We start from the raw sequence: 22672 nt of genomic DNA, 5'->3' as shown, positions 1-22672 counted from the left end.
TGTTCTATTGAACACTTTGGGTTGCTTAGAACTTGAAGTGTTAGACAAATAGAAGTGCAGACATGAATAGCAAACATAAGAACAAATGTTTTAGTGAAATCTGTCACTTCAACAAAGAGGCATTTTTTATAGCAGTTCTGATTAAATTTCATGGACTGAGATTAATCATGCAGTTTGTGTTTTCATTGTCAAATAAGGCATATGTTTGTTTATCAGAGGTTAATATTTCACTATGCTGTCCATGTTTGAAGCATTGGTAAGAAACATGGGTTTAGTTCTGTATGCTCTGATTTCACTGTTGGGAATAAAAAAAAACAACCCTCCAGCCATACATGCAACTCTGGTAATATGATATAATTAGCTTGAAAGGCAGGGACCGCTGAGCCTTAGCTGCTGATAGGCTCCCAGGGAAAAGGGTTGGGATTGTGTTAATAAAAGCCTGCAACATGAGAGGTGGAAGGTTTATCAGAAAGTAACAACAAAAACCTGAGCTAACGAATTCAAGGTAAGAAAACCTTTTTAATGTTGATGTACAGAATATTGAAGTAGAGGTTTTTAGTTTTATACAAATTATATTCATATTTAAACTGTATGCAATTTGGTATAAATCTGGAAGCAAAGGCGGGCAGTATTAAAGCGATTATTTCGTTACAGTATTAAATATTTGCTTTGTTCATATGCATAAGGAATTCCCCTTTCAATATTCTTCAAACTCAAAGACTCAAAAAAGGTATTTTATAGAATAAAAAAATTATATATATATATATATATATATATCTGTGTACTTTAAAGCTGAATTCTAGCAGGCCTAGGCATCTTCTGCCTCATGCATGTACTTGTCTTGGACACAAGCAAACTGGCTGACCGCAAAAAAGTAGAGGAAGTTCAAAATAATGGTAATTATAATAAGAGTGTAAATGTTCATTTGTTCCCCACCTTTAAAATGACAGTCCTTTAGGCTGAACTGTTGCAGGGCAAACACCTATGTAGTCATGGTAACAACCAATCACTTGAGTTACTCACTGCGCCACGCCCTGTCTGAAGTACTTGGCAAGCAGTCACAGGGTGTGGATCCTCCTCTGTGTTACTCAGGCTCTGTAAGATTTCAGCGCCTGAATGCATCACCTGTGCAGGGCGTAATTACTCACTTAGTGGTTTTATACATGAGATGACAAAGATATTCCTCGAGGACTGACTTACTGTGACCTGATCCAACCCAGCCCACTGTAACACAATGATTACATCTGTTTGAGGAACTATGTTGTCAACATGGCTGAAAAGAAGTCCAAAAATTATGTAATTTACACCTTAAATTAACAAAATAATACTTATCACAGGTTGCCACTGTAAACACTGTCTTTTTAATTCTTGAAACATGACTTGCACTTGGTTGATGGCAAAGTGTTTTGCACAGTTTGGTGAATTTTGGTATCTCAGTTGCTATGACCTTTCAAGCATTACCTTTTACAGTTTCAGCAGGAATGCAGTTCTTTTAGCTGGAATTAGCTTTTATTACTTCTACTTTCCATGAACCTTTGCTTAAATCTGCAAAGAGTAAGGTGAATTTCTGTGACTTATCTATTGTTTTCCTAGTGTGCTAAGAGGTGCATCTCAACTGATCATAACAATGTCAGTTTATTCAACAACTCAGTTAAAGTACAATTTGTCTGTTGTATAGATTTATTACAAAAATAGGTATATATTTCAATTGTCCATTATTTATATTTTGATAAAAATAGTTTATGGCTCATAAAACCCCAAAGCTCATTTTCTCAGAAAATGTTAATATTACAGAAAACCAATAACAAAATGGCTTAATGCAGAAATGATGGGACTTCTGAAAAGTGTGCGTGTAGTCCACGGTGTATGCACTGAATACTTGCACTGAATACTTGGCGGGGGTTACTGTTGCATGAATGATCAGCCTGAGGCTCTGCTGAGGTGTTATGGCAGCCTAAATAGATTCTCTGTTTATGTCAAGTGAGCTTAATGGCCAAGTAATTACAGTGATACCATGGTCATTAACGCAGGAATTGGCACCTTTGGCAGTGTGGGCACCTACCAAGTTCTGCAGAAAAATGAGATCAGCATCTCCAGAAGGCTTGGCAGCAGAGGGACACATGAAGAGCTCTAAAATTTTGTCCCTCTCCACCCTTTCTGCAGACCCTGACACATTGACTTTCTTTTATCTAAAAAGAGGGCTTTAGATCACTGAGCAAGAGTCCAAACCTAGCTTTTCTTAGCCAAGGTAAGAAATTTCTGACATTGTCTCTGGTTTAGGCGGGACTTAAAACAAGGAAGGTGACGGCTGGAGCTCGCGTTCTGGGTACACCCTTGTGTGGTCGGTCTTGAAGCTTTGACCCTAGCTGCAGTCCATGCCTTGTGATTCTACCTAAAACTCTTTAACAGGGTTTACCTCACAACTCTCTGAAAACCGTGGTAATCCTGCTGGTTGGATTAGCACTGTTTGAACAGCCAGGTTCTTTAAAAATAATTTTCTCCTTGCAGAAGGTGCCATTTACTGTCTGCCGGACAACTGTCAAGTCAGCAATCTTCACATTTTGGATTTAAAATTTGGTTTATTGGTCTCTGTAATTTTCAAATGTTCAAATTAGGTGAATTCTGGGTTTTCATTTGCTGTAATCCTGTAATTTGCTGTAATATTCAAATTAACAGAAATAAATGCTGTAAATAGACCACCATGTCAATACGAAACCTACATAAGAGTTTCATGTTTGGATTTATTTACTGAAATAAATAAACCTCCAGATGATATGGTATTTTATTGAGATGCCGCTGAGGAATAGAAGTAAAGAGAGTAAACAGTTTATCTACAGTTGATCAATACACTAAACAGCCCCAATGGTAAGAACCATGTATATTTCTTCCCAGCCAGATCTTAGAATGGTGCCCATCCTGCAGTGTTGACTTTAAAATGTAGTTTATTATCTCTGCCTGTGAACGAGGGACAGAGAATAAAAATGTTGCTCAGTCCCATGACTCACACACTGTTGCATAAGTATTGTTTTCTTTATTTTTCCTAACAACGAGTTTCAAGCTGATTCTATGTTTTTCCTACTGTCACTGCAGAAAAGCATGAATTTGTATGTTTCAAAGAAATATATAATGGACATTTTGTGCACAGAGTAACAGCCACTGTAACCTAATCTTTCTTTTTGTGTCTTTTGCAGCTTAAGAAGACATTGATTCTCCCTACTATGATGCCTACAGCTGAAGGCATGTCCCACGTGATACCCTGCCATGTTCTGAGAGTTGGTCAAACTATCCGCCTTCACTCTTCTCAGGATAATGTCCCTCAGCCCCCTGGTCTCTCAATGCCAAACTGTGAGGTTGATGACCCTGATCTCGACATGACCTTGGAAAATCTCAATCAACTCATGCTGGAACTGGATCCCACTTTTGAACCAATCCAGGTCAACAAGAGCCCCACTTGTACAAGCCCTCCAACAGGTACATGACGGCTCCTTGTTCCTAAATTAGAACTTAATTCTAAAATTGGGTCAATTGTTTTTCTTAGGAAAATAGAGAAATATATCACAGTGCAGCATCTTCTCTGCCCAGCATACACATTCTCATTAGGCTTAGTAGATTCCTTACTCCATTTCTGTATTACCGCTTTGTACCAAACTCTACAGTAGTGAATAGACATTAATCTGCTAATCTTTTAAAAATAAAACAAAAAGGGAAGGCAGACTACAATCCTTTCTCACCTTTGAACCAGGTTGAGAAAACATGGTGATGGTTTCAAATGAAAAAGGAACTAAAGAAAAAAAAGAGATACGTTAAAATAACAAAATAAAATCCATGCCACTGAATGTTAATATGTTTTGTGAGGTCCTAACACTATTACAATAATCATTAAAGTCAATTTATTTATAAAGCACATTTAAAGACAAAAAGTGCGCTACAACACATAGAATATCCAAGACAACAGGATGAAATCACACAAAGAAAAAGCATCTGATTGGACAGGTTAGAAAGCCAGTGAATGAAAATGGGGTTTTAAATGAAGAAGACGTTCTAATGTGCAATGGCAGACTGCCGACCTGACTGCTGTCCAGAAGGCCACTATTGACACCCTCAAGCAAGAGGGTAAGACACAGAAAGAAATTTCTGAACGAATAGGCTGTTCCCAGAGTGCTGTATCAAGGCACCTCAGTGGGAAGTCTGTGGGAAGGAAAAAGTGTGGCAGAAAACGCTGCACAACAAGAAGAGGTGACCGGACCCTGAGGAAGATTGTGGAGAAGGGCCGATTCCAGACCTTGGGGGACCTGCGGAAGCAGTGGACTGAGTCTGGAGTAGAAACATCCAGAGCCACCTTGCACAGGCGTGTGCAGGAAATGGGCTACAGGTGCCGCATTCCCCAGGTCAAGCCACTTTTGAACCAGAAACAGCGGCAGAAGCGCCTGACCTGGGCTACAGAGAAGCAGCAATGGACTGTTGCTCAGTGGTCCAAAGTACTTTTTTCGGATGAAAGCAAATTCTGCACGTCATTCGGAAATCAAGGTGCCAGAGTCTGGAGGAAGACTGGGGAGAAGGAAATGCCAAAATGCCAGAAGTCCAGTGTCAAGTACCCACAGTCAGTGATGGTCTGGGGTGCCGTGTCAGCTGCTGGTGTTGGTCCACTGTGTTTTATCAAGGGCAGGGTCAATGCAGCTAGCTATCAGAAGATTTTGGAGCACTTCATGCTTCCATCTGCTGAAAAGCTTTATGGAGATGAAGATTTCATTTTTCAGCACGACCTGGCACCTGCTCACAGTGCCAAAACCACTGGTAAATGGTTTACTGACCATGGTATCGCTGTGCTCAATTGGCCTGCCAACTCTCCTGACCTGAACCCCATAGAGAATCTGTGGGATATTGTGAAGAGAACGTTGAGAGACTCAAGACCCAACACTCTGGATGAGCTAAAGGCCGCTATCGAAGCATCCTGGGCCTCCATAAGACCTCAGCAGTGCCACAGGCTGATTGCCTCCATGCCACGCCGCATTGAAGCAGTCATTTCTGCAAAAGGATTCCCAACCAAGTATTGAGTGCATAACTGTACATGATTATTTGAAGGTTGACGTTTTTTGTATTAAAAACACTTTTCTTTTATTGGTCAGATAAAATATGCTAATTTTGTGAGATAGGAATTTTGGGTTTTCATGAGCTGTATGTCAAAATCATCCGTATTAAGACAATAAAAGACCTGAAATATTTCAGTTAGTGTGCAATGAATCTAAAATATATGAATGTTAAATTTTCATCATGACATTATGGAAAATAATGAACTTTATCACAATATGCTAATATTTTGAGAAGGACCTGTAGAGACCTCTGCAAAGGTCCAAGCAGCATGATGTTACAGGGTTATCTTAACTTTAAAAATTGACCTTCACATATAAGTCAAACAAGATTTAAATCTGTTTTAAAATGACCTATTCCTCAAGAGTTTAAATGTCATAGTTATTAGCATATTTTTATCCAAACAGGTTTATGTTTTCCTAATACATTGGTGGTCCTTCCAACCTTCATCATTTTGCACCTTTATACCTTTAAAGGCCAGTCTTCCAGTGGTTGTTGAAAACAATAGTGAATGGAAGCAGCTAAAAGTCTTGCTTTTCCACACATTATTAGTCATACTTTACTCATCAATTCGTACCTGCTTTTCATGCCCACTTAGACAACTACTAAGAAATTTTGGTTATATGACTAAAAAATATCTACTGGAAGTGTTATAATGGTTTGATCATAATCTGTCATATTTCATAAGAGTCAACAGGCCCTAACCAGAATCAGAACAGCAATAAATAAAGTGTAATACAATGTTTTCAGTTAGTGATGCACAGCTGAAATAAAGAATGTTTTATCATGTATCTCCATAATCCATAAAATGAAAAAAAATGTGTGGTTAAAAAGATGGTATGGTTAAAAAATGATTCAGTGGTACAAAATGGAAATAGAGAGGGAGTTAACATCGGCAGTTTGCATTTAAAACAATGCCATGTCCAGTATATGCGAGACATAAATCTCAAACTTTGTTTAAATAGTTTTTAGTGTAGAAAAATACAGTTCACATTTTTAGCATTTTTTTTAGCAATGATCAAACACAGTCGAGAGTCCTTCAGAAACACTAGCAAAATGAAGCACTGAATGGGAATCTCAAATCACATACCGACTTCAGCCTTGTTAGCCAACCCAGCTGTATTGGTTGGCTAACATGTACAATTGGTTGTACATGTTCTAGCAATCCTTATCCCCCATTGAATGGACATCCCAATAAGTGAAAGAAAATAAACATGTTCAGACACATGGTCAGAATGAATAACAGTATTTTATTTAAATTAACTGATTACCTCACAGGCACAGTCGTGATATCTGCCGTACATATTGCCAGAAGCTTTTAAAATGTACACACCTTTTGTGAAATATTAAATATTTTTAATCATGTTTTCATTGTATCACATCTGCCCAGACTACAAGAACACCCTGACACAAAAGTTAACCACATAATCATGTGGTACAGCGAAGCCTCCGCTCAAACTGCTGCCATCAGAAACTGTGTACAAGAGGCAAGATAGTATGAAAATAGATTTCCTGTTTCTCTTGCTTTTTTGGAAAGATGTTTAGCTCGCATTTCTTGAAACTGTTAAGTGGGATAGAGGTGAAAAAGGTTTACAGGAAATCAGCAGTGGTTGAGAATTTTAAATATGTATTTTAAAAAGAGAAGAGAGAATTTCTGTAGCGTGTTGATGAGTTCTCATTTCCCATTTCTACAACATTTCTCATTGCATCAGCATGTCAGGCTGCATGTAGTCACAGTGTTGTCTATGACAATGTTGGTCATTTTTGTCACTTCGATTTCAAAAGCCACCTTACTTTAATGGTGACTGGAATGAAAGTTTTTTTTCCTGCAGGCATATGTTCACTCTGTGCTCATCACCACAATGAAGCAGACACATTCTCGACAGTCCAGGAACAAGCTGAGACTCCTCTCATTTTCTGTTATTGCAACAACAGAAATGTGCCTTGGAAACGCAATTAGTTTGGAAACGACGGTCTCCTCTGCATGTTCCTACAAGATAAATGTGAATATCTCTAACAGCGTAATTTCTGTGTTTATAGAAAAAGGGCCTAACCCATATTAGGCCAATGAAAATCATTCAAACATGTTCTGGGTCATGGAGAGCTTTCATATTTTTTGTTATGTAACTGTAAAACCCTTTAAAGACGTCTTAACCAAGACTATTCTTTCCGTCCTCAGACTCCTTGTGCTCAAATGACTCAGATGGCCCTTCCCACTGTGTGCTGATTCCCAGAGGATGTCCTCCCAGCTCATCGCCTGCAGTATCAGTGCCTACTGTGTCTCCCAGTATCCCCATCCTAACATCCAGCAGTCTGAGATGCAGTCCCAGTGGCACACTGGTATTCTCCAGCTCCCCTACATCCTCCCTGCCGCCCCTTCCATTTGGAAGTGCTCCCAGGAAGAACCCCTCACCAAAAAATGACTCGGCCTTTTCCTCAGGATCATTGCACCTGTTGAGCTCCAACAGAAACAGTGCCACCTCGCTCCTCTCCACGTCCACATGTTCAGATACCAGCTACATTATGGGCAGGTGAAAACCAACTTAAACTGTGTGTGTGTGTTTGATTGGTATTTTAGTTCATAGACCAACACAAAGTAGTGGATGATTGCAAAGTAAAATGACAAATGATACAGGGTTTAAACTCTTTTCTCAATTTAACGTCTGAAAAATGTGACATGCATTTGTACTCAGCTTCCCTGAGTCAGGACATCATTGGACATCTGCAAACTGAAGTTTCTGCACATTCCTCTTAGCACAATGGCTCAAGCTCAGTCAGATTGGATGGAAGGCATCTTTGAACATCAATTTCCAAGTCTTGTCACTGATTCTCAATTGTATTTAGGTATGGACTTTGACTGGGCCATTCTACTACACCTAAACCATCCTGCTGTAGCTCTGGCTGTGTATGTTTAGGGTCGTTGTCCTACTAGAAGGTCTTTTGAAGTCTCTAACAGGCTTTCAGGATTAAAAATTGACCTGCATTTAGCTCCCATCAAGAGTGGACTGGCCATTTCCCGGTGGCCTGGCCTGCCCAGCCCAGCGATCGCTGAGGGGTGGCACCAAGGGCTAGTTCGGATCGCGCTTAAAAAAAAAATCCACGCCGTTCGTGTGGCTCACTCGGGTATCTGCCTGGCTGAAACTCCCACAGACTGCAGTAGCGATAGGTAAAAACAGACACACCCCTCTCTTTTTCAGAGGCTGTCTAACACAGCAGGGCAGAGACACACAGCAGGCATAAACAGACTATGTGAAATGGATAGAGGCAGTTATAAATAAAACATTTTGAGGTACTGCAGATTTTAAAATATGGTTAACGAAAAGCATCTGGAAAAATATTGGTTTAATGGTAAAATGTCCAAGAATTCAGATTTAGTGTTCCTTTCATAAACTCCACTAATAAATACTATAAATGTTTAAATATATTATTTTATTCAACCCTTTTTTAATTGGGTTGAAATTAATTCAATATTTGTTGTTATATGAATATAGCCAATGAATAAAAATAGTCAATATATATAGTCATAATATATAAAAAATATAAATAAAAATAACACAGCTATACTGTTAAAACAAATGTCTAAAAAGAATTCAATCAATAACCTAAATTAGAAAAAAGCTGATAAACAAGTTTTTAATAGGTGAATAAAACTTTAAACCATTTTAAAAATATATAATTGTGAAAAACAAATTGTCTTGTTAATTTTAGGCAATAAAAGGGTGTCCGCACAAATATGGAGATTTTTATATTTTATAAACAAATTATTTACAAATTATAAACAAATGCAGGCATTATGTAAAAGTTACATGTTCCTTGCAGGTGATCTGAAAGGTCTGAGGGTTTTGAAGGATTCAGCAAGATGACAGGTTTAGGATTAAGAGATTCTCAGTGGTTTATTAAACACTAAAAAAAGATCTGTTAAAACTTGGCACAATCTGATCTAGTATATATATCAAATACATATCTAATATTATATAAATGATATATACATATATACTTCAAGCAACTAAACATATTCGGGGGACAGTGGAGAGGAGGGCAAAGTTTAGTGTTTTGCTCACAAGCAACCACAGGAAAAAAACACTCGGTGTGCATTATGTTTAACTCCACCTCAGAAGCAAGCAGCTGCTAATATTAAAGTAGCAATAAACAATGCCTGTTAAAGTAAATGTCAAATTGTGAGTTTCAATTACTCTGGCTGAAATAAATTCAGTGAGATGGTTCTTGTAGCTTTATTCTAGTCTCTGACATCTATCTGAGAAAAGTTTGATCTACTCATTGCTTTTAGTCATGAGTTATTTGATGTTTTTATTTTTTTTTTTTTGCATGTACAGCCTGTTTCAAGTCACCCCACAATATCTCAGTGAGCTCAAGATCTGGGCTTTTACTCGGCCTTTACGAGACTTCCCATTTCTTAAATTTCAGCCAGAGTTTAAAATACTTTAGTCAGTCAGTCAGTCAGACTTCCTTCATCAGACTACTGCTAACATCTTCTTTGTATGGGGATGTTGAGAAGAAAACTGCACAACACTTCTCCATTTAAAGACTATAAGTTAGTAAATGATCTTTTTGTTTCAACTAATAAATAAAAGATGATGAGCAGCTTTAGAGTTATACAGTTGATTAATTCCTTCTATTAGTCAAGTTGCACTGGATCCGTAAGCAGGAAAAGTTTAAATCATTATTTTACATTTAATTTTTTACAAACCTGCATCTGGTCAGAGTTGTTGCTGTACAACTGCATAATTCATTTACAATAAGTACTAAACACTGATAAACACAATTTTCTTTTTCTTTTATTATTATCAGGTAAACTCATTTCAGATAACAGAAAATATTCTTAGTAAAAAAATTAATTATTAGAATAAACAAAAAACGCTAATTAGTGCAGAAGTACAGGGAATTGATATATAGACTGTCTAATCATAAGCAAATATTTATATAAAGTAGAAGATGCCTAGACAGATAATAGGATCGTTAAGCTTCTGGAAAACTTCATCCAAACCTGGAACTGTGGTCTTTCCTCCTGCAGAGCTCTCTGCATAAAATTATGAAAAATTAAAAATATTAAAGATTTCCTACTCCATTAAGTTAGGTTCACATTAAAAGACAGTCTTAGGGAAATGTGTATTTTAATGTACATGGAAAATTTAAAGTGCGCTGATCATCAGCACTGCATTAAAATATTTTTCCTACAGAACTGGGGCGAAACAGTTAATAATTAATGCCTACAGTAACTGAAAATGTCACAAACTCTAGCGTAAAATATTCCGTTTTATTTTTTAGTACCTGCAGTTATTCACCACGTACCTTCTAAACGCTTTATGTTCACTTTTTGCTGCCACAAACAGAAAACAGGTAGCGGGAAATCCCAGAGAGCCAGTCCAAGATCAGGCAGTGGTTACTGGGGAAGTCCCAGTCCAACTGATCGGTTAGCTTAACTGAGCAGCCTGTAAGCGGAGTGCTGCTGTTCCGAAAACTCTGGAAAAACACTACAAAGTAGACTAACAGAAATGCAAATAAACAGTTTATTAATGTAGCTTAAACCAGTGTTTACACGGGTGGACACCATTTTGGATTTTGATGTCCAGGTTGGTAAAATATTCCAACATTCCTACTTGGAATTCAGACTTAAGGAAACTTTTTTCCAGTCTGGAAGTTGGAAATTTTAACTTCCAAGCAAGAATGAAAGGCAGAGTTAAAAGTAGCATGATTTACTAATGGGGTATTTGTTATAAAAAGTTTTGAAATCCCATATTCAAAGCTATTATTTAGATAAGCAAACTAAAGTATAAAAGTACTGTGATGGTATTTATGGTTTTTCTCTCTGTACAGCAACCTATCCTTGGCTGAAGACGCAGACTTTCCAGACTCCTGCCATTCTTGCTCTTCAGGCTCCTTCAGTGATGGCTCCAGGTGTCAGTCATCTGACAGAAGGCCCTCGCTGACAAAGCAGGGTTGTCTACAAGAACTTCACAACAGAGGAACAAACAGCAGTCCTGCTTCACTCGCCGGTTCCCATATGGATATTCCCTTGCTGCTGATCAATGGAGCACCACAGTCAGACCTGCACATCTCTGGATCAGAAGCGGACCTGATGCAGAAAATTCCCGCCTCTCCCTCAAGACGGAAGTGTTTCCAAGCCAGTTTCAGTGGCAGCCAACCATCTATGAAATTTGTCATGGACACTTCAAAGTTTTGGTTTCGTCCACACATCAGCAGAGCAGAAGGTAGGGTGGCCCTGAAGCTGGTCCTACGAACAATGATGTGAATAACAATTGATTTAAGAATAAACCTGAAGCCCTTTTTTCTAAACTGTTTTGTTCCAGCTGATGCTCTTTTAAAGGACAAGGAAGCTGGGATGTTTTTAGTGAGAGACAGCACCTCCTACAGAGGAAGCTTTGGTTTGGCCATGAAAGTGGACCAATCTCCCACCACCTTCACAGCTGCTGCCTATCCTGGTAAGCTTCTGCTTATGACTGCTTATGTTTTATGTTCTTTAGAGACAGACAGTCTGGAAATCCATCCATCCATCCATCCATCCATCCATCCATCCATCCATCCATCCTCTTTACACTTTATTCTTTTTGAAGCTTGATATCTAAAGCTTGTCCTCTATAGAAATATCTGCCCTAATTTCCCATGGAACCTTTGCAGTGAAACTCGTTTTAAAAAGGACTGATAGCTCTGGAAGCCCTGAAGAGAGGGACACGGAGACAGATTGTCTGTCGTCCAGACAAACACTGAAAATACAATGCACTGAGGAAAGTTGATGTCGTCTTACGACATGCTGCAGTCTGCAATGAGGCAGGGGACGGTGCCAGTGAATTTTCCACCCACAGTGCACAGTGTGTAAACACCAAAGAAAACTGGCTGTTTATGGCTTTGTAAGCAACCAAAGCACAAAACAAAAAATCTCAATCACGAACCCATTTAGAGGTTTACATCTCTGACAGATTTGCAATGTTTTAAACCTAATTACAACACAGGATATGGAACACATCACTCTTCATGCTTGTTTCAAAATAGATAGTTGGCGAGAAACTGTTTTCAATTAAGGAAAAACAAGAGAATTTTCAAGTTACACTATCTGAAAAGAAGGTTTTATTCATAATGCTAGCCAGTAAATTAAGATTGTTAAGAATTAAAGGTTTGCGGAAAGCTAATCATTCCCTAATAAATATGAGAATCAAGCAGTAAAAAATACTTTTAGGAACTCAGCTTTACAGAGAAAGACCCTGCAAATGAGCTGAAATGAAAAGATTAAAAAGAACGTTATTAAAACTGAGGAGATAAATATCTTCATTAAACTAGGTTTTCATAAAATACCTTTAACTTCAAGTTCCAGCTTACAGAGTTGGCAGCAAAACCTCCGGGTTTAAAACTTGCAGCAACATAGCCTTGTGGAAATGGAAGAAATTAATAGTGAGCACACAATGTGGTCCTTCTCCTTCTGCCCATTAACTGGACATCCAGATATGTAACGATGGACATAACTTTTGTTGTCAAGTCCAAATGCCACCCTCCAGCCTGTGCCACTCTGAGCGGTTAGCTACTTCGCCCATTCCAAAAACACAGGTGTTGTGGCCAGTTGGATCAGCTCTGAACACCATACCTGTAGTGAAACATCTGTTGGCTTCTGGCTCAGGGAACCCTGGAATCGGTGCAGAGATCCATGAAGCCTTAGGACAACGAAGGCACGTCGGTGTGAAACATACAGTTTGTCAGAAAGCTCATAAACATACAACTAAAAGAACATATGACTGGGTACGAAAAAAAAAAAAAACGAGAATTTACCACTCTAAAAAGACTCTCCTTGAGCTCAGATACTTTTCGACATCTAAGGAAAGATGTGAAAACTGTCAACACAACCCTTCAAACCTGAGATGATTTGAGCAGTTTACTCAGGACAACCGAACTACTTGTTCTCTAGTACAAATGTGTCATTGTGTAGTCAAAGATCGCTTGTTGGCAGAGATTGCTGCAAAAAGGGTTGTTGCAATATTTCAAATTAAGGATAGCATCTTTTTTTTCTTTTCTTATTGTAATTTTGTTTAATTGTTTATCTTCACATTGTTCACAATTTATAATAATCCAAGGACAGTTTTGGTTTCTTTGTTGATTTTGAAAGGATACCAACACATTTTTCCACATCTGACACACACCAATAACTATAGGCAGTCTAGAAAGGCCACTTAACTTAACATGGAGGTCTTTTGACTGTAAGAAGAAACCTAAACACCATGAAAAGAACATTCTAGCTCCACAGAAAGGCTCTGGCCAGGATTTGAACCCAGGAACATCTTGTTTTGGTGCTAACCACCAGACCACAGGGCTGCTCTGCAAAAGACTTGAAAACATGAAACCATTTATGAAGGAATCTTTATTGTTTTGTTTTTATAGTCTGAATTTGATATGCAGTAATTTGTATTGTAGTTAGCCAAGTTAATGTTTTCTTCTGAGTCTTTGGTTTCTCTTACTTAAACGGTGTTGAGTAGACTTGTTAAAATTCTTTTTCATGAGGTGTTTTGTATATTTTACTTGACCAAAAACAAAAGTTTTTGTGCCATTTGTGATTTTCTGTACACAGGAGAGAGCAGCTCGGATCTTATCAGACACTTTCTGATTGAATCATCAGCTAAAGGAGTTCGCATCAGAGGCTCTTCTCAGGAACCATACTTCGGTGACTAAACTAAACATTTTTTCCTTTTTAAACTAAAAAACAACTCACTGAGTTTAAAATTCAGGTCATGCTAATGGCATGAAATGTGATTCATGTTTGGGCAATTTGACTAAGTCTTCTAGCAGAAATTTGTTTTTGAGGTTTGTCTTTCTACCCACAGAGGCATGATCAAGATGTATGTTTTTGTCCTTTTGCTCGTATTGGACATGTTGGATTTTAATGTGCGAGACAGATGCCAGGTTTCCACTGGCTGCTCCAGTAGATGTTGACTGATAGAAATCATCTAACTCTAAACCTCAAAATGTGGAATACAGCAGTTAGACTGGCACAGAACTAGAGGACCTAGATACACACTTATGTTAAGGAACTTTCTTGATGGTTCCCAGAGGACGGGCAAATATACGTTCATTTATTTTATATTTTTTCATGTTTGAGCATGTTGCAGTCACTTTCAGTTTTGCTCAGTTTCTTTCATTGGAAGTGGAAGGGGAAACACCTAATCCTGTCTATGTACTATAAGTGCATGCTTATTCTTTTCAATTTATTTAAATTCTTCCATATCATTGGAAATTGAAACTAAGAGTTGCTAAGCGTAAGAGATATTTAAATAAGAATTTCTGCCTCAGATGGAAAGATATCCTGAAATTTCAGGCTTGTTTTAAGAATTTTGGCATCATGTCGGTTTTGTCTTGTTATTTTCTCAACCAAAAAACATTATCCTTACTGTGGAAAGGGTATGCTCTATGGCTGCAAACCTTCCAAGTTCTCTTCCTGGTCAAACATGCTTCGACTGTATAATCTAGTTCATCCAAATATCATCTCACATCCTTGGTAAAGGCATACCTTTTTAGTTTTTACAAACTTTCATTGTTATGTTCATTTTATTTTGGGATAAGATCAGGCAGTCTATAAGTCATGGCTGATTTCTGGAAAGATAAATTTAGTAGCCTCTTTGAATGTACTTAGTGAAGATAGAGGCACACCTGTTTAGATTTTAGTTTTTTACATATTTTGCACACGCCATTTAACACATTTATTGCTTTTTTTACTTTCATGCATGGGCCTAAGCTTAAATAATTATAATAAACACTGGTTAAATCCCATGTGTTTTATTGATTATGTTTATTATCTTTCTTTGTCGTTCTGCTCTTTATTGAGCAACACAAATTTAACATTGATATTAGTTGGCTAATTAGTCAGGCTATTGGGTAGAGCCTGCACGCAGCTCTGAGCTTCATACAGCCACAGAACTCCAGTCACTTCAATGCTTCCTCTGGCATTTCATAAAAATTACGACACCTTGTTATTTTGGTTTCATCTTTTCTTATTTGACTCATTTAAACCTAAGGGTTCCTGCTAATAATCCAGATTATATTTATTTCAAACTGATCTTGCTGACTACTGGCCAGACTTGACAAGTTTTTGGTGGATATTTTTGCTTGGCTATATATCGAAAACATGTTTGTAAAATACAAAGATTTTATAGTTTCTAATGTCAATTAGAATTCCTGGTTAAATAAATAAATACCATGTTTGTGGTGTATTCAGCTATTTAACAAAATCATTGTTTTGCTAATGTTAGATTGAAAAATGTAAGTAAAACTGATCTCTGACTGATTTTGGTCGTTCTTGCAGGCAGTCTCTCTGCTTTGGTTTACCAGCACACAATCTCTGCTTATGCGTTACCTTGCAGATTACTACTAAATTACCAGGGTGAGTCCAGTATTGCTAGACATGTTTTGGTGTATTTGGGTGCAAGTACCCCCCCCCCCCCCAGAAAAAATTATGAGTTTTTCTTCTATTTTGTTTATAGATATGGGCATAACAGCAGAGAAAGTGAATGAAAATGTACCATCGGAGGACAAAAGTAGAACAGGTGAGTCAATGTAATATATTGATTGTGCTATTACAAAACAGAGTCATATTTGTATGTGCATTATTTAGAAGTTCTTCAGTGTGACGAGTGGAACAACATAAAATAAGACAATTACTTCATTACTTGGCATTACCAATTCCAGAACATATTTTAAGTTTTCACAAGTTGTGTTATAACATCTTGCAGGGCTAAAAGTCAGGGTTAGACAAAGAAATAAATAGAAGCTGACCATGCAAAGCAATAACTATTTGAAGTTCCTTAAGTTTGCCATAAATTAAACATAACAATTGGAATTAAAAAGTTATTTTCTTTTATTGTGCATTTTCACATTTCTGTTCTTAAGTTGTAAAATAGTGCAGAAGAGAACTAAATGGATGGACTAAATCTTTTTTGCAGCCTGCAATTTCGTCTATCTGAATGCCGTTCCCATCGAGATGCTGACAGGCCCCTGTGCCGTGCAGAGGGCGGTGTCCTCAACACTTGAGAAGACATCTGGTTCCTTTGCACCGACCATTGTCAATATGAAGGTGTCTCTGAAGGGTGTTACACTCACTGATATCAACAGGAAGTAAGAAAAGGCATCCTTGCCACTAAGATTTTCACATACAGAATGCAGCAAAATCCTGCGGGTGGTGAGGTGTGGTTTGTCTGCAACAGTTTTGCTAAAAACAGCTTGTTTTTGTTGCAGGCTTTTCTTCAGACGCCACTATCCTGCTTACTTGCTTAGCTACAGTGGTAAAGATCCAGACAATCGGCTGTATGTTTATACAATACGTTCACAGATTTACTTAGAGAATTTGAACCATGCATTTTTCTTGTGCTTTTCCATTTCTCTTAGTTCTCATAAATTTGTTTGTTTCTTCTGCAGATGGTTTAAAGGTACAAGTTTTGGTGCAAGGTAATCTACACCAACCTATAATATTTCTGCTTCTGTTGTTACTTTTGTGCAAATTCATCTAATCAGTTCTCTCCCCTTCTCTGCAGGATGTTTGGTTTTGTGGCAAAAGGTGCCGAAGCTAGTGTGGAAAATGTTTGCCATATCTTTGCAGAGTGTGACCCCCTGCAACCCTGCAACAAAACTGTGGAGTTTATACAGGCTGCCATAACCAAGCAATAGATAACCAAACCCTGATAGTCTCGTACTGCCTGTTTTATGCTGCGCTGCCTTTGACTGACTGCTCCTAAATGTTGGATAAAGTCAGTGTCAATACTGCTAATAAACCGGTCAAGTTACCATCTCTTCTGGACTGAAATACCAGAAGAAAAACTGACTTAAAGCATAACATTTCAAGATCACAACCTGATTCTTAAAGTCCCACATAGAAATTAATGTATTTTTTTAATCGAGGCTATAAATAACAAATCGAGAAACAAATAAAAGATGTGTCGGATTTATAATTTGCCCAGGTGGTAAAAATACTACAAAAAACACCTACCCCAGAGAATAAGTTTAATCCAACTTTCTATGTCTTAAAGTTCCAGCAACAAGCACTTTAACTGAATATCAATTGTTTTGTGATGTACTGTACCTTGCAAAAATATTTACACCCTTTTAACTGTACACATTTTGTCATATAATGACCTCAAATGTTAATGTATTTTATTGAGATTTTATGTGAAAGGCCAACACAAAGTAGTGCATAATTGTAAAGTGAAATGATTTCTTATAAATAAAAATCTGAAAAGCCACATATGCATTTGTATCCAGTCCCTTTAATCTAATACCCCTAAGGCTGAAGGGTGTTGGTTACACTGCAACATGTTTAGGTTAGACAAAGCATGTTTAGGTTGGAAAACGGTTTCTCAAGCATTCAACATCTCAAGGACCACTCAACAATCCATGCTTTGGTCATGCCACAATTGCAGACATTCAAAGACATCCACATAAGATGGCAAAACCAATAACAGAGAAGAACCCAAGGCGCACATGATAACTCTGGAGGAGCTGCGAAGATCCAAGGTAAAGGTGGGACAATCTGTTGACTATAAGTTACACATTCCACAAATCTGGCAAGAAGAAAACAGTTATTGAACAAAAACCATAAAAATTCTAATTTGCGGGTTGCCACAAGCCATGTAAAGGACACAGCAAGCATGTGGAAGAATGTGTTCTGGACAGAGCACAAAATTAAACCTTTTGCATATTTGTGAAAAATTCTGTAACGTGGAAAACAGAAACTGCACAGCACCCTGAACATATCACCCCCACTGTGAAATACGGGGGTGGCAGCATCCAGCTGTAGGGATGCCTTTCTTCAGCAGGGATGGCACAGCTGGTCAGAGTTGTTGCAAAGACCAGTTGGAGGATGGAAAGACTTCACACCAGGGTTCTGAGACTAAGGTTCACCTTCCAGCAGGACAACGACACTAAACATACAGCCAGAGCCACAATAGAACAATTAGTCATATTCATATGAAGAAATAATCCTGTCAAACTGTTGACTAAGGGGGCATAATACAAATGGACATATTTTTTCAGATCATATTTGTAAAATTTAAGTTGCATTTTCTTTCACTTCCACCCTGATAAAATGCATAACATTTGTGGTTGTAATGTGACAAAATGTGAAAAAGTTCAATGGAGTGTAGAATTATCTCCCTACTGATCACTCAAACTATGTAACTGAGGGAATTAGACTTGAAACTCTAATATGTCCATTTATTTTCACAAAGGATCTGTGCAGATATCCTCACAGCATAAATATGTTTGAGTGTATTTCTTGTTCGGTACTCTCTGTAAAAATATTGACTTGTATTTTTTTCATTGCAAGAAAAATAAAGATGTAGAACAATTGAGCTTGCAGATGTTCTTGTGTGGAAGTTGAACAATGAGAGTACAAATTGTAAAAAGAAAAAAAAACAACTTGTAAACACAAAGGAAGACATTGTGCCTCACTGGCTTTGTGCACACATTTAAAAGACAGAAACACACCAGTCTGCCCATTTGTCTTTTTTATTTGAGCAAAAATCAAGCACAGGACTGCATAGATAAGATAGATTCAGATACTTTAATCAACCCTTAAAGGACCTTAAAATACTGCTTATAGGTCCTAATCTTATACATCTTTGGGGTCAACTCAAAACTTAGCATTAAATCTCTAAATCCATGGTGGCACAGATACAGTAAGATGGAGTCATTGCAGTGGTAAATCTTAATAAACGCTGACCTCTACTGGTTAAGATGGGGAAGCTAAATTCTCAGTGAAAGACATTGTAAGTTGCAAAGCCACGCTGCTGTTAAGATCACAGTGTTTATATTATATCCACATTATTAGTTTGAGAATTACCTGCATTCACAAAGGACCATGAAAGCGCAGACGAACTCTGAATATCTTTCAGTACAGATGTTCTTACAGGCTGTGTGGGATTGCACCGCAAAACGTTTCAGGACTGCAAGAAAATTACTAGGTTAGGACATTCATCATTATTCCTCAACTTTTCAGATCGTTAGGACTAAACATTTTTCAGTCAGAGCTTCTATGATATGACAGGACTATCTCAGCATCTCCATGTTTTCCCCAACCAAACAATCATGCTGCATTAACTGTGACTAGGGAGAGGAATTACAGGATACCTCACTCCAGAAAGAAATGAGCTAATGTTTCTCTCCCAGTCCTACCCTGTTTTCTATATTTTATTTAGAAAAATCGTTTTTGTTAACATTACCTAACTTTCAAAACCAAGTAGGAAGATGGACATTTTCATCCTCACTGTGTTATTCAATGTCGCAGAAGTAGCACAACAAATTCCCATATAGGAAAACTCACATGTAGACTTGCTAAATATAAGCAATGGTTCTCACTGTTAACATTATAAAAAACTTAAACAAAACACTGCTTGATAAACTTGCAGTGACAAAGAGCAATGTCATATTTTTAGAGGCAGGTTTTTCAAAGAAAAAAAAACCTTTACAAAAAGCATGTTTTCTGGTTATGGCTGCAAACAGAGAATATTTTGTTTTCTTGCCAAGAAGACCTCTCAAATGTATGAGCGGCTGCTTAATGGTAACACACTTAAAGTATGAAGGGAGCACTTCTGCTTTCCCTAAATATCCTGCTACACAGGAAAACTGGACGAATTTCATGAATGTAGAGGTGGAACTCTTCTCAGCTACCAAAAACATTCTCTCCATTTGAAATACTTTAATTAGCTGCAACTGCGACTTGTTATGTCTGTGTCTGATTCAAATGAATGAACGTGAACAGTATATTAGTATTTTAAGAACCCGTTCATTCACCATGTGTAGTGTTGCCTTAAAGTAGAGAAAAAGAACAAGTGAGAAAAGTAACTGTAGATGGACTGATAGAGTTTGAAAAGCGCGACACATGCCTTTGAGATAACATTTTGGAGGCTACAATACTGTAGCGGGGTTATACCCCTAGAATGTAAAACATGGACTGATTATGTAAAGAAAAGTTAAACGTTACTGGAGTGGGCTGCATGGTGGCATAATTGTTAGCACAGAAATCCGATTGCGTATTTTTATTTTTACAATTTTTGGTGTGTGCTACAAGCCCTGAATCTGGGCTGCTCTTGTGTAACAGTGCATCATCACTAAAAAGTGATCAGATGTAATCTTAAAAATGTTAGACATTTATGTTTTAATGATGTAACAATTTGTAGATGTTGTTTCTATTTCATTAAATTAAATTCACTATTTAAACAAGATTGACAATTTTTTCTGTAATTCTTGGTTTCTAACTGATCATTCCTTTGCCCTGAAATGGGCTGCTATGAGTAGAGCTGCAAAGACTTGTGTTGGAAATCAAAGTAAATGACCAAGGATAAAGTGTCATTGAACAAGAGGAAACATATGATCATTGGATCAGCATATTAAAAGGATCCACTACATTTTCTGTATAACCATAAAACACAAAAAAGTGAAAGTGCTATGGGTATCCTGGTAATCTTGTCCTCTGCGAATGCCAACTTTTACTTCACTAGCTGATAAGATTCCTGTTTGTCTTCATAAGGCTCAGCAAAATCTGTTTAAATTGGCCTCTTTTTATTGATTAAAATGTCTATTCTTCATTCAGAAATATCAATGACTCAGTCAGACAAAGAAAGTAGATAACATTTTTCCCACTTCTTGTTAAAGGCTAAATGTGCGGTTGTTCTACTGTAATCCTGTCAACAATACTGATTAAAATGTATCCCTTCTATTTTGTTTAGAATTCAAAACAATTATGTAATCTTGTGAAAAAGTCCATAAAGTGGAACCTTTTAGATTATGACTTTTGAAATGGAATAAAGCTGAAAAAATAAATACAGATTTTAGCTATGTTTGCTGTTGACATGGGCAAAAAACTAAAATCGTGTGAGATGTTGTTTGGACATCTATATAATTTCACACAGTCTTATACTAAAAATCCACCACTTAAATGCACCCTCAGGTTGTTTGTAGCTGCTTGAACAGGTCTGCTTCCAGTAATCTCCTCCTACCTTCACACCGGGTTTTGCTGAGACTAAACATAAATGTTCGTCTGTATTGTCCATTATGCAGTAAAGTCTGAAACAGTGGGAGACACTTTCTCTTTCTCTGAACTGATGACGTAGAAGTGTGTTTAACATTGTACTGCAGAGAGTGTAACTATTTCTGGCTCTATCGAAACGGTCACCACAAAAGCCTCATTTATAACACTTAACCTGCCAGAGCCAGGGTCTGACAAGTAAATTGAGTCATGAGCTAGGATGCTAAGTTTAGTGAATGTTGCATTTGAAAGCATGATGGTAATGGATGGTTGCATCCCAGAGGTTGGGATCGGCACTGTTTCATTTGCATCCTCACCATCTCTGGGGTTACCACATACTGCTACAAACTGTGTTCTTAAAGCGAGAGAGTCACTGCGTGATGGTTGAGATGCTGCGGGACCTTTTCATGATGAGACGCACCTCCACGTCAGGGAGGCTGTCGTGTTTGGTTTGGGCACAGCCCTCGTCTGCTGCGGCCATGTGCAGGTCAAAGCGCAGCGACACGGACTTCTTCCTCAGTTTGGGGTTCCCTCTGAAGAAGGAGCCCTCCCACTGCTTTATCACCTTGTCAATCTTCTCTGTCCTGAGAGCAAGAAAAGATCATAGAGTCATTTCATGCACAGGAAGTTTGAACAATAAGGGGGGAGACAGGAAACGAGTGTGGGACTGGAGTCTGTTTAAACTCATTATACATGGTTTGTAGTTTTTATCCTGTTCACACATACAGAACAAGCATGAAGCATAAACATGGGGCAAAGTAAAATGAGGTAGTACTTTGTGCCATCTGTGTATGCAATGGTATTCAGTGTGTCTGGCCATTACTCCTGAAAACAGCCAGTATTAATACACATGCATAGTCCATATGACAGCAGCAAAGTTACTAAATGGTGATCAGAACATAAAAGCTGAATTATCTTTTCAATGAATGTATGTTTATTACCAGAGAAAATGAAACTCAAATCTCAGACATGTTGTGACTCATGAGCACTGGCAGCAGGTTGTGGGCTGCAAAGCCCACATGCAGCTCATTAGAAACATCTCCACATGGACCAGCAAATTGCGCTTGAGATGGGGGAATGAGGGCTATGGTAAAACAGTCAGGCTTCAACTGTTCACAGTATCTGGAATTCCCGTTTTTAATAAATTGAGGGAAAACAACAAGCGAAGACCTGAGACAGGACTGGAGAAATGATTCATCATTCAGTTCATCTACTGTATGACATGTTTTCTGCTAATAGTACAACAAGTATCCCCATGTTGGATCTAAATGTCATGATTTGTGGGTGTTTTTGGGTTCTTATTATTATTATTATTCTTGATAGGTGTTGAATCATGCTTCAGTTATTTTCCTGGTCATGCTTTAGTTTTTGTCTTGTCTAGTTCATGTTTTGTCAAGTTTGGTTTTTTGGATCTGGTTATGCTTTAGTTTCATGGTTTCTAGTTGTGTTTAAGTTTGTATTCAAGAGTCTCTGTTTTGCCCCAGCCACGATTTGTTCTCTCCTGTCTTCAATCATCTTCGTTCGGTTCACCTGCACCTGGCATTCAGTCTCCTC

General features: G+C 37.9%; 2 protein-coding genes across 3 annotated transcripts in view; one reads left to right on the top strand and one right to left on the bottom strand.

Annotated features, from left to right (window-relative positions):
• Positions 1-473: 473 nt before the first annotated feature.
• Positions 474-18443, top strand: LOC124868170 (tensin-4-like). Its single transcript, XM_047365056.1, has 12 exons — positions 474-505; positions 3192-3471; positions 7268-7619; positions 10924-11318; positions 11418-11549; positions 13679-13771; positions 15407-15484; positions 15585-15647; positions 16044-16215; positions 16336-16404; positions 16516-16545; positions 16632-18443. The coding sequence occupies exons 2-12, from the start codon at positions 3219-3221 to the stop codon at positions 16762-16764; spliced, it is 1770 nt and encodes a 589-aa protein (XP_047221012.1). The 5' UTR covers positions 474-505; positions 3192-3218; the 3' UTR covers positions 16765-18443.
• Positions 18444-18584: 141 nt separating this feature from the next.
• The window catches only part of krt222 (keratin 222), a 50412-nt gene continuing 46324 nt past the window's right edge, over positions 18585-22672 (bottom strand). For both annotated transcript variants that reach the window (XM_047365057.1, XM_047365058.1), the window contains one exon: positions 18585-21702. In XM_047365057.1, the coding sequence (XP_047221013.1) occupies positions 21489-21702 (214 nt within the window). In that variant the 3' untranslated portion in view covers positions 18585-21488. The remainder of the gene's footprint in view (positions 21703-22672) is intronic.

This window comes from Girardinichthys multiradiatus, chromosome 5 (genome assembly GCF_021462225.1).
Source record: "Girardinichthys multiradiatus isolate DD_20200921_A chromosome 5, DD_fGirMul_XY1, whole genome shotgun sequence".
NCBI classification, from domain to species: Eukaryota; Metazoa; Chordata; class Actinopteri; order Cyprinodontiformes; family Goodeidae; genus Girardinichthys; species Girardinichthys multiradiatus.
The sequence above is the reverse complement of the archived record's forward strand: the minus strand, read 5'-3'. Positions and strand labels throughout refer to the sequence as shown.